A 13,077-nucleotide genomic window follows, 5' to 3' on the forward strand; every position below is an offset into this window, starting at 1 on the left:
ATGACCTCCGCTGCACCCAGTCCTCTTGCCCCCCAACTCAGGAGTGCTCTGTCAGAGATGGCCGCCGGGGTTGCTATGGTCACCTGTCGACCTGCACAGTCTGGGGAGACCCTCACTACATCACCTTTGGAGTGGCAGTGGCTCACTTTCAGGTAGGATAGAGAACAAGAGCAATCCGAGATTTCTGACCTCCAGCAAGGAGGCACACAAATCCGGATCCAGAATCCGGATCCAGATCCGGATCATCCTGAAATATTAATGGGGATGTCCCAGGACCGATCAGACAGATCCGCTCAGCAGTTTCTGAGAAATCTCGTCCACAGACAGACAAATAAATAAATAAATAAATGAACGGACCCGATCGCATAACCTCCTTGCTGGAGGTAATAAAGAGAGTTTCCAGATGAGTGTGTTTGAATTCAATTGGAATTATGCAAGGTCCAATTGTACATATGCAGCAACAATATAACATTATGACTTCCAGTTTGTTAAGTGTGTGTGTGCAGGCTTTTTGATCCTTTGTATATATTTAGTGCTGTCAGGGGTTGTAATCTAGCTAACCCTAGACTTCCTGATGATATATATAGAAATACCATTTCCTTGATATATTAACATAGTGCTGAGCATGGCGTATTGCTGATCGAAATATTATTATATTTAAAGGGGGATTTAGTTCAAGCTTTTTAAAAATGGCTCCACTGTGATAATCCAATATGGAAAAATGGCAAAGGAAAAGGTGGGAAATAGTGCCAAGTGTACTGTGCAATAGACTGATTAAAATGTCTGCATGCTTCCCCTATGCTGACTGTATTGACTGCCTTGTTCACGGATTTTAGTACTGTTCGGTGGGGACAGACCAACCGGAACCATCTTGTATTTCTCCTTACTTCAGGCTGTTGGGGCTGTGTGTGTGTGCAGAGATCACCATGGCTGGCTATCGTCTGGCTTAATACAACTCGCCTCTTTTGCTGTGGGGTGCTGTGTTGCTGTGACTTTGCTGTGGGCCTTTGGTTTAATACTGTGTATTCACAATACCCTTAGCAGGTACTTTGCTGTGGCGTGAATATTGTTGTGTTTCTGGGCTCTCCGGTTAAGGCATAGCTGGCCAAAGGGGGTGTTTATGCCTAGCACAAAGTGGGGTTCCGTATACAGCTGCTCTCTGCCACAGTCCTGTCTTTTGTATACAACTTTTATAAGCCTACTCCTGTTCCTGTGTATTGTCAGTGATCTGGGAAATTCTGTGACCTAAGAGTGGTTGCTAGGCATGACAATAGCAGCGATGAAAAAGATGCACAACACAGAGTAATAGTGGTATGTACAATGGATACGCAGCAGAAGCACCAATTAACTTCTTACTGAGTACACATGTAATGATTTTGTAAAGATCCTGTTGGCCAGGTCAGGGGAAGAGCTGCCTCTATAATAAAAGAATGTGGATCTGTGTGTGGTTGATGGGAATTACTGCAAAGCACCTGCCTCCTGTCATGAGACAAGCCAAGTTTCAAGTTCTTGGTATTATCAACTATAAATAAACAAGCAGCAGCTCATGTGACTTCAGGGAACTCAAAAAGGTGTGTTCAGTGATTGATAGAAATGTTAAAATGTAAAATCTTTGAGCACAACTTTCCAACATGAATATGGATGTTTGTCATACCAAAGAACTACAGTTATAATGAGACAGAGCCCCCCCGGTGACAATGCTAGTAAAAGCATCAGTGCATGGCAATGATCAATGGCAATTTACCTGCCTGATATAAATTGTGTCTTAAATGTGAGGGGTAGACGATCATATTGTGAACTAATAATTGTATAATTGTAAGATTTGAATGGCACACACGACACACTGCAACACATACAGTATGTGCATATATGGAGGCAACACATGCAGGCCTGAGGTCGCGTTAAATGTATTCTCTGCTTTTTCCCATCCTGGACCATCCTTCCTCCTGGACCCCTCAGGAGCAGTGGGTAGCTTGTAAGCCCCGGGGAACAAGTGAAGTGAACTGTCCATCTTTGGTCAGGGATGGACATATGTTCTGTTCTTTTGCATGTTTTTCAGTTGGGGTTGTTATTGGAGGACACCCCTTGTGAACACGGGGAGAACATGCAAACTCCACACAGAAAAGCCCGGAAGATACCCCACCTGAGCACTGAAGGTCTGAGGAGGACCTGCCCCCCAGAGCCACAACGAACCATACGGGAATTGAACCCATGACCTTCTTGCTGTGAGGCGGCAGTGCAATCACCTGAGCCACTGTGCCACACAACATCCTGCCTTAAGTGATTTAAGGCTCTGTTGGTGCGCTATGCAGTGCCCTGAGAAACAGATCCTCACAGTGAAACACAGTGGACGTGGAATCTGTGCCCATCATAGACCACCCCTCGTACGGGTCAAAGGTGGCAGATTTTAGGGAGTCGGCCAATTGCAAATCAGGGTTAAAATTAGGGTAAAAGTTGCATGGTCTAACCCCAGATTTATAGATACTTAAGTTCCCCCTCTTCATTTATCTCTACCCGGCCGCCCCCCTTATGTGCCTTTGTCGCCCTAAGGGAGTTCAGGCCCTGGGCTCATGTGAGTGTAGCAAAACATTTCATAGAGATTAGAATACTGAGTGGAAAGTTCCATTTCAAACAGAAATGTGACGGTGGAATGATGTTTGACTACTTTGCAACTACAGGTCGCATGCAACCCGAATCCAGTTCATTCTGCAGGTGACAGTACTAAAAAACTTCACACGCAGGTTTTCAATACCGCATGTCGCACACAGATCTGCAGACACACAACATTTTTTCATAATGCAATAACAGCTTTACCTATGTGAGACTGATTTCACCAGATATCACTAAATTATGAGATGTTTCAGCAGTGTGTACATGGACAGCGTTAGTTATGCAATAGCTAAGGGCAGTGCATATGAGTTTGAGAAGCATGCATAAGTTTCAGTGACACATGACCTCTTCAGCACTCCCTGCAGCAGTCTTTCTCTGAGTGGACATCTGAGACTTGTGCCTGTGTCAGTGAGGCCCTCCTCATCAACACATTACTGATTTCATGATTTCAGAATTCATGGCACTCCTCATCAACAGATTTCTGCAATGCTCACTGCCATTGGCATAATGCAGGTCAATCATACTGAAATGAATTTAACTGTCCTATGAAGGCAAGACAAAGTGTCAAAATGTCTGCAACGTTCCTTATGTCATAATCAACTGCTTAATCAGCAGTGTAATAGCTGAACTGGCCTTTTTTATTGTCTGTGCACTGGTTCCAGGGCTTATTCTCAACTCTTGACACCTGCCAAGGCATCAAGGAAGAGATGTGAATATTTCCTACGAGATTACGGGAAGCCGTACAATACAATACAATGCTTTTTTTAAAACAGGTTTGGAGATTACATACCTGAGGTAGGTGATGCCCCACCTCTGGGTTGTTTTGGTACCAAGTCATCTATAAAAGAGATGGGGAGAATCGGACCTCAGAGATCCAGAGGAAACTCAGAGCGCTACAGTCACAGTCTGCACAACCTCAGCCTGAATACTGGTAAGGTGCATTTGAGCAAATTCGATAATTATAAATCCGATAACTATAGAGGTGAAATTGTTTGTGACAATATCTCACAATTTGTTGAATTTAAATCAACGCTAATAATACTATAAATAGATAAGAAAGCCTCAGCAAGTCAGCATTGAATGGTTCATAAAAAGTTTTTATAGGACTTGGAGGAGATAAAAGTAGGGATATAGACAGAAAATGGCAGGAATACAGAGATAATTAATGCTTACAATAAAGTCTTAATACTTACCTGGGTCTGCCAGTTCTTGGGCAATAAGTGGAATTATCTCATTATTTTTATTTGAGCAAAATGTACTTGCAGAGCATTTTATATTGGCAACTAGGGGTGGGAATCTCTTGGCACCTCACGATTCGATTCGAAATCGATTCAGAGGTCAACGATTCGATTTAAAATCGATTATCGATTTTAAATCGATTTTGTAATTCAATTTTTTTTTTTTTTTTTTTTTACACATCCATTTTATACAAGCTGCATCGACTATTGCATTGCTCATATAAAGTCAAAATTGTGACCATTAAAAGCTTTTTATAATTTATTTATTTTTTATTACAAAATCGATTATGAACTTTTCTGAATCGAGAGAGAATCGTTTTAGAGAGAATCGAGAAAAATCGAATAAACGATTTTTTTTCCCGACCCCTATTGGCAACTGCCTAAAAGATTCAATAACATAACTATGCAACTAAGTAAATATACCCCTTAGTGAGCCAACCGTAGAGTAGTTCATGTGTATTTTAACACTTTGATGAGTGCTTTGTTTGTTTAGACAATTCCACATGTTAATGTACATGCCTTCAACCTAAGAGTGGGTCTTTCTTAGCGTTCCTAGCCCAAAGTAGTGTATGGCTACTCTAAGCATGCTTTTGTGATTGTGGATGTGATGCTGCATGCTGTTTAGAAGTCAGCAGCTGAGAGGAGAGGATCCTGCCCTGCTTGTAAGAGAGACCAGGTGCACCGGTCACCATGGGCTTTGCCATGTGTGTGTGTGCGCTATCCGCAGCGATGCTGATGATGGGTAAGACCTCCTAAAGCCGGTTCAGGCAGATTCCTCCACACACACTGGATGTAATATCACGTTCACTGCTTTGTGCCATTCAACTGGAACTAATATTCTATTCTTTTTCTTTGACAGGTGAATTCACAATGGCACAAGGTAGGATTGCGTTGACATAGCCATTGTGGAATAGAATGAAAACATCTACATCCTGTAACAGTACCTCCACCTCTGCACTGGTGAAGTTAGATCTGCGCTTACTCGACCAGTGCTCGCTTTCCTTATACCATGACTCGCTTACGAGTGGCTTTCGTGTAGATTCGGTTGATTCCGTCTGCACACGTCACTACGCTTGCGTGCCCTTATGAGGAGCTTGCGGGGCGTTTATGTATGCAAATTCAGGTGCACGAGAACGCGCTTTCAATTTGAGAAACCTCTTCCGGGGGAGCACAACTCAGAACACTTCTGCTGCGTAAGTACACATTTTTAGGCGTTTATGAATCTGGCGGATATGTTTTTCTTAAGTTGGTTTTCCAAAGTCCGTAGGAAACATTTCAGAAGAAACTTAAAAAAATATTTGAGAATGAGGCCCTTTGATATAAAAATAGTCTGCTAGATTAGGCTATTAATCTTTGAATGAATGAACGATTGACTGACAAGGAAGTGCGCTCTTGCTTTGAATATCATATCCAATCAAATTGGCGGTAAGTGGTCCAAAGCTTACTCTGATTGGTTGAGATGCAGGAGGAGATGTAGCTAACTTCCACCTAACAGATAGTAAGGAACAACACTATTCAGGTAGGCGGCCTGACACCTGAGTTGACAATTCATTCACTTCAATTATGTGTTTTCCATCAACTGCTTATCTGGTCTTCTAAAAGAAAGATTGTCAATCCACCAAAAAACTGCTCATTGAATCATCATTCCATTGAAAGATTCTGTTAAAAATAAAGATGATAGAGTATTTAAAAAAAAAAAAAAAACTTAGGCATCAAGCCACACAAACAATCACTCCGCTACACGGACAGGTCTCTTCACCTTCTTGTACCTCTACCATTCCACATACTGAAAACTAAAATAATTAAGGCTCTCTCTCTGAATAACAAACTGACTGATGATGACCAAATTCCAAAATAGTCAAATGAAGTTTCTCCAGATGAAGTGATTGTACCGTGGTGACACAATTGTGTACAGAGTCCTTGTTGCCCCATGGGGAACATGTTAATGTTGTGTGGAGTGTGATCTAACACGTCGTTCCATTATTCATCAAAGAACAAAACAACAACAATGTATTCATCTATTTAACCAGTAACACCGATGTCAAATACAACAACTCCACATCCAACTACGCCAACAACCTCTCCAGAGGCTCCACCTGACACCCCAACTTCTCCAGGAGCAACAGGAGTACCAACATTCCCAGATTCAACAACAACAGAAAGCCCAACATATTCAATTCGTTCAACAGCTGAACCAACAACTTCAGTATCAACAGCAGCAACTACTGCAGCATCTCCACCGACTACAACAACACCAACACCAGGTAAATCAACATTTGCACTCGATGGCGTACATTGACAAAATGGTAACTATGATTCCAAAACAGGTCCCTTGTTTGAGAATGAAAATGTATTAACATCTATTTGTAAATGATTTACGAGTTATTTTAAGAAGCATTTAATACTGCTAGTTTAACTGCAACTTTGTTATTTATCAGAGGCAGCTCTCGTGGCATAAAGTAAACACATTTTTGATAATAAAAATGATAAAGTACTAAAAAACTAAAACAAACTGATGAATTAGGCCATACACCATTCACTCAGCTACAGGGACAGGTCTGTTCACCTACTTGTACCTCTCTCATTCCACATACTCTATGGTAAAAGAATGAGGGCTCTCTCTCTGAATAACAACTTGACTGATGACCAAATTCCAAAATAGTCAAATTAAGGTTCCCCAGATGAAGTTATGGCACCGTGGTGACACACTTGTGTACAGAGTCCTTGTTGCCCCATGGGGAACATGTTAATGTTGTGTGGAGTGTGATCTAACATGTAGTTCCATTATTCATCAAGGAACAAAACAATAACAATGTATTCATCTATTTAACCAGTAACACCGATGTCAAATACAACAACTCCACATCCAACTATGCCAACAACCTCTCCGGAGGCTCCACCTGACACCCCAACTTCTCCAGGAGCAACAGAGAGCCCAACATCTTCAATTCTTTCAACAACTGAACCAACAACTTCAGTATCAACAGCAGCAACAATTGCAGCAACTCCATCAACCACAACACCAGCACCAGGTATATCAACATTTACACCCAATGGCGTACATAGGAAAAATGGTAACTTTGATTCCAAAACAGGTCCCTTGGTTAAGAATGCAAATGTATTAACGTCTATTTGTAAAATGATTTACAAGTTATTTAAGGAGTATGTAATACTGCTATTTTTACCGCGACTTTGTAATTTATCAGAGGCAGCTCTCGTGGCATAAAGTACAAACACATTTTTGATAATAAAAAGGATAAAGTATTAAAAAACAAACTGATTAATTAGGCCCTACACACCATTCACTCAGCTACAGGGACAGGTCTGTTCACCTACTTGTACCTCTCTCATTCCACATACTGTATGCTAAAAGAATGAAGGCTCTCTCTTTGAATAACAACCTGACCCAAGACCATTAAAAATCCAAAATATTCAATTGACGTTTACCAAGATGAAGTAATGGTACCGTGGTGACACACTTGTGTACAGAGTCCTTGTTGCCAGATGGATAACATGTTAATAATTATGTGTGAAGTGTGATCTAGCATGCACATCAGTTCCATTATTCGTCAAAGAACAAAACAATAACAATGTATGATCTATTCAACCAGTAACACTGATGTCAAATACAAGAACTCCGGAAGCATCTACGGCAACAACATCTCTAAAATCACCAACTGACACCCCACCTTCTCCAGGAGCAACAGGAGTACCAGCATTTCCACATTCAACAACAACAGAAAGCCCAACATCTTCAATTCTTTCAACAACTGAAGCAACAACTTCAGTATCAACAGCAGCAACGACTGCAGCCTCTCCACCGACTACAACACCAACAACAACAACAACAACAGGTAAATCAACATTTACAACCAATGGCGTATACAGGCAAACTGGTAACTATGATTCCAAAACAGGTCTTCCCTTGGTTGAGAATGCAAATGTATTCACATCTATTTGTATATGATTTACAAGTTATTTTAAGAAGCATTTACAGTTTTTCACTATTGTTAAAAAGTATAAAGCGAAAATTCGGCACAATCTGCACAACCTTCACGTCATGTATCAATCGCTCGCCCCAAGTGGGAAATACTTAAGATTCCCTTATCTACATTAGAGTCCGATTTTCCTTGTGAACACACTGATGTCAATTACACATCACGTTGTTGTCAAAACAGTGCACACAAAGTTCTGTTGTTGCACACAATTTTCAAGTAAAATCTCAAAGCATCAACCTGCAAACCACAAATAGTCAAATCTCTAAACTTTCAGGTCTTTTGACCAATTTGCAGTGAGGACTGCACCATTAAAGTGTCTTGAGCCTCTGTTTTGTTGGATAAACTATTGAAAACTTTGAAAAGATCCACAACCAGAGAAGGAGAGGGGTAAGAGTGAGAGGAGGAAGAAGAGGAGGACAAGAAGGAGGAGGAGTAGGAGGTTGAAGAGTAGTATTTGTATTTTGCAGGACTGAAAGAGAACCACACTGTGGAGGAAGAAAACACACTTTCAATATTTTTTGAAAGCAAAGTAGCATTTTCCAGGAGATATAAAGGGTTTTGCATTTTCAGTTAGTTGCTTTGGAATTTGTGTTAAGAGTTTTGAGAACGAGGCATGCTTTCAAAAAATGTGTGTAAGCAATTCAGAAAAACTATAAGCATTTTGTATACAATTTTATGTCAATACAATCTGGTGGAACAGGAGACTAAAATTGTAAATATGGTTTGTGAGAACAACGGTATTGCTGTTTTATGTTTGACTATGAAAAATGTAGGCCTACACTGATACATTTTACAAAAGGAGAAAGGGCTCAATGAGTCATTGTCATTCATATGGTGTGTTTCGATGATTTCAATTTTGTTTTCAATTTTGCCTTCTGTGTGCTGTAAATGCTTGGTAGTGTGCAGCTAATGCTTAGTTGTGTGTACTAAATTAATGTATGTGTGTGTGTTTTGAAAATATGGCTGTGTGTACCAAATGAAAACACGAGTTCCATTTTGTGAACAGTTAAGAGATTTGATAGCAAAGAGTCATCTTGCAAAGGGAGTGTCAGGTTTAGCATTTTGTGTGTGAGGTTTTCAATTTTCTGTGTGCAGTTTTGAGAAAGACGTTACTGTTTTGAAAAACGGGTTTTAGCAACAGTGAAAAACTGTAATACTGCTCTTTAACTGCAACTTTGTTATTTATCACTGGCAGCTCTAGTGGTATTAAGTACAAACAAAACTTTCTTTTGCTTTTACAACTAATCTAAATACTGGATATGAATATTTCAAACACAGGTTCTGTGGCTACCAGCCCTGCGTTTGACCCTTGTCACAGCTACACTGTGCTAGATGACGCATGGAGGGCTGCCAACAACACAATCCATGACAACATCTTAAAGTGTGACACTGACATCAACTGGCAAGGCTGGTACCGGATGTTTTACCAGGGAACAGATGCCCATATGCCAGAGTACTGCGTGAGAATGAACCGCTGTGGAGCCCATGCTCCTTTGTGGCTGAACGGAACACACCCACGAGTGGGGGAGGGTATCGTGACGCGCCAGGTCTGTGGGCACTGGAAGTGGGGATCAAACAATGGAGAGGACTGCTGCAAGTTTGCAAACCCGCCTGTTCGAATCAAAGCGTGCCCTGGAAACTACTATGTGTATGAGTTTGAGAGACCATTTTACTGCTATCTGGCCTACTGTACAGGTGAGTGAGTGAAGTCATTAACCCCTGATGTAGCCAAAGTCTGTGTATGACAATGAATCTTCATTCAGATTTATGTTCAACTTTGACCTTTTCCAGATGTGGGTGATATTGATTTAAACATGAAAGCCCCAGAACCAACTGATGGACCAACACCACAGCCCAACATTGGAACGACAGCAAGTCTCCCTTCAAGTGAGTCACATTAAGTAACAGACAGTATCGATAACAAAGATGGAAGAGCGGATACAAATTAATTATCCTACTGAATTACAGAATATAAGCATATGATTTACAAGTTATTTAATACTGCAAGTTTTACTGGAACTTTGTTATTTACAAACAAATCTTACTTTAGCTTATAAAACTAATCTAAATGACAGAATTTAAGGTCCACATTACTGCAAAAGTGATTGTCATCATGCATAACTGTACAAGGTGATGTGCTGTAGGACCATGTATCTCTAACTTTCCACAACTCCTCCAGGTGTATTTTACCCCTTCGGACCAGGGGATTCATATTCCAGTCGTGTCGATGATGGCTCAACATCCATTAACACAGCGCAATCATTTCGCTATTTCAGGCAGGCATTAACCCGGATATACGTAAGTCAATGTTTTCACTTATTACAACTCAGATTAGCATTTCCTGGTAAAAATGCTTTCCTGGAAAGAGCTGACCCAAATAAATAATGAGTCTGTATGTGACAATTAAGGTGTCAATATCTGATGAAAAAATCCAGAAAAGGCTTTGGAAAAATCCAATAATCATTTAGCCTACCATTCACAGACAACTTCCAACTTTTCCCTTTAGTACCACATTTGAGTTTTCTTCACAATGAGTCAATTGGTTTTGCAGGTTAACAACAATGGATTTCTCACTTTTGACAATGGATGGCGAGGATGGAGTCCATACCAGTTTCCTGCTTATGCACACCGCAACATCATTGCCCCGTTCTGGACAGACATTGACAATCGACGTAGAGGCACCATATCCTACCGCCAGTACACCAGTGGCAGTGTCCTCCAACAAGCTACAACAGACATCAACCAGTACTTCCCTGGAATAAGCTTCTCAGCCTCCTGGGTCTTTGTTGCAACATGGGACAAAGTGGAATATTACTCGTACTCAGGAACAGTAAATATTTTTTTGGCCCATATTATGGTTCTGAAGCTTTATCAGTGTAATTATTGACCTACTGTCTGGGACAGAAGAGACATTACTTGTAATGGAACTGGTATTGAAATTATTAACAAACTATTCAATTTTACTTCAATCACTACTTTAACATCCATCTATTGTATCATTATCCAAGGAAACATCATTCCAAGTGGTCCTGATCTCAGGGGGTCAAGTCTCATTTGCACTGATGAATTATGGATCCATTGCTGCAACACGCCATCATGTGCAGGTAAGCCGACCAGCGTTTCCGTTGTCCGGTAATTTGAAAAAAATGAGATGTCCGAAAATATAAGATCTCACCGGTCAAATTGTCCAATTGGAATTGCTTAAAAGTCCCATCCCCCAAACACAATCTGAATTTGAGAATAACCCTAATAGTTAGGCCTATAAAGCAAACATGCACTGCCCTAATTATGTTTTAAATGAACAGGCTATTCTGCCGTTAGAAAGTTATTAAACAACACGCATATGCATTTTAAGTAAAGCGCAAACCTTCGGTTATAAACAAGTAGCAAACTGAGTCAGAAGGATCAAACATGGCCAAGCAAACTAGCCTTAAAAGCTTTTTAAGAGGCCAAACACAACTGATGAGGGTGAACGGCTGATAAGGATGAACCTGTAATACCTGAAGCCATAGATGTTCGGACAGCTCCACCAGAGAAAAGGCCGAAGTTCCCTTGGCTAAGGTGCAAGGTAATTGATGGTAACGATAAAATGTTCTGTTCGCACTGCAAAAAGGCAGGACGACGTAACGGATTCACAAGAGGCAGGGCTCGAGACTAACTTTTTGGCTAAGGAGCACTGTGCTCCTAAACCAGCAAATATCTAGGCACACCACTATAAAAGGCGTGCTGCAAAACCGTTATTCTGTCACGGGGTTTATAAAATACCTTAAAGTCCTCAGAGTGGCGGTCATTTTTCAAGGTAGCAGTTTGCAGCCTTGAAGCTGCCTATTTTGGAATCAGATCAATGCCATAAATATTTTGTAATCTGTAATATAGATTTTGTATCTGTAATATAGATTTTGTATTTGTGAAACCATCTACACTTTCAAAACCTATCTACAGATACGGATTTCAAATACGAAATGTATCTACACTTTCAAAAACTATCTACACTTTCAAGAACTAGGCTATCTACACTTTCAAAAACTATCTTCACTTTCAAAATCTGCAGATATGGATTTCAGTTACGCATTACGGATACGGATTTCAAGTACGAATTACGGATTTCTGTTACGAATTACAAAATCTTTTTGGCACTGTCTTTACTTCCTTTCTAAAGAGCCAATCAGCGCTTTTGGCAGATTTTGTAAAGCGCCAATCAACACATTGTATCCTGTACTGACTAGCCAATCAGCGCTAGCTTGCTGGCAACAGGGAAAGTTGAGTGAAACGGTGTATGCAGCAGTCATGGATCAGAGACCGAGAAATGGCACAAGTAAGAAGTCCTATATTTGGAGTTGTTAATAAAGTCATTGTAAAACGCACAATCACAGTCAGTGGTTTTCACTCCACACTTCGTTCCACCTGTTTCAAAGGTCCTTGTCGTTGTATGGAAGGTATTAGGATCTGCTTTGGTAGCTAACGAAAGCTAACGTTAGCATTTTCGTGACCAATCTCCTATTCACATTTAATTAAGTTAACCATGAACAGTATTCATATGACCCATTATCACGATGAGAACATTTAGCAGACAGACTGCTATTGTCTTGTTCTCCAGACACATGCAATGTGATGGTGGGGCGTATACCGTTAAGTGGATATGCATCCTCAACAACTGGATAATGACCAGCCTGATTTCAAAACCACCTTGCAATGTCATTTTCGTTTCTTTTCATGGCACTTTGGGGTAGCCTATTTGAAAACGCTTTATTGTGTATTTTTTGTGGAAGCGAGTTTTCTAGCGTCTCAGTGGAAGAGATATATGAGGCAGCAAGCTGGAGTTCTCGCCACACTTTCATTCGATTCTATTTGTTAGATGTGGCTGAGACCAATTTCTTAGTTACAACGCGTTCTGCAGCCAAGCGATCTCTGAATCGCCAGAGCCTAAGATTAACTAAATAGTACAGGTGTTCATTAGCCCTTTGGGCCAGACATAAGGCATGCTCATTTAACTTCCCCCACGGAGTTTGTACACCGAATTGTATTCAAACCATGCGGGGGAGACCCCAGATCTCTCCCTCCCTAGGCAGAGCGGTGGCAGATTTAGGTTATAACTATTGAATAATGAGCGGGCCAGCAGTTGCCAGCAAGCTAGCGCTGATTGGATAGTCAGTACAGGATACAATGTGTTGATTGGCGCTTTAGAAAATCTGCCGAAAGCGCTGATTGGCTCTTTGGAAAGGCTGTAAAAA

At 40.8% G+C, this 13,077-nt stretch overlaps 1 protein-coding gene across 1 annotated transcript in view; it reads left to right on the forward strand.

The window, feature by feature from the left end:
• Positions 1-13,077, forward strand: part of rnf157 (ring finger protein 157) — a gene marked incomplete at both ends in the record, with an annotated part of 29,243 nt that continues 16,166 nt past the window's right edge. Inside the window, 4 exons of the mRNA XM_080840790.1 lie at positions 1-152; positions 7,625-7,702; positions 9,165-9,541; positions 10,504-10,663. Coding sequence (XP_080696916.1) covers positions 1-152; positions 7,625-7,702; positions 9,165-9,541; positions 10,504-10,663 — 767 coding nt within the window. The remainder of the gene's footprint in view (positions 153-7,624; positions 7,703-9,164; positions 9,542-10,503; positions 10,664-13,077) is intronic.

Source organism: Sprattus sprattus (assembly GCF_963457725.1).
Source record: "Sprattus sprattus genome assembly, chromosome: 6".
In the NCBI taxonomy this organism is placed as follows: domain Eukaryota; kingdom Metazoa; phylum Chordata; class Actinopteri; order Clupeiformes; family Clupeidae; genus Sprattus; species Sprattus sprattus.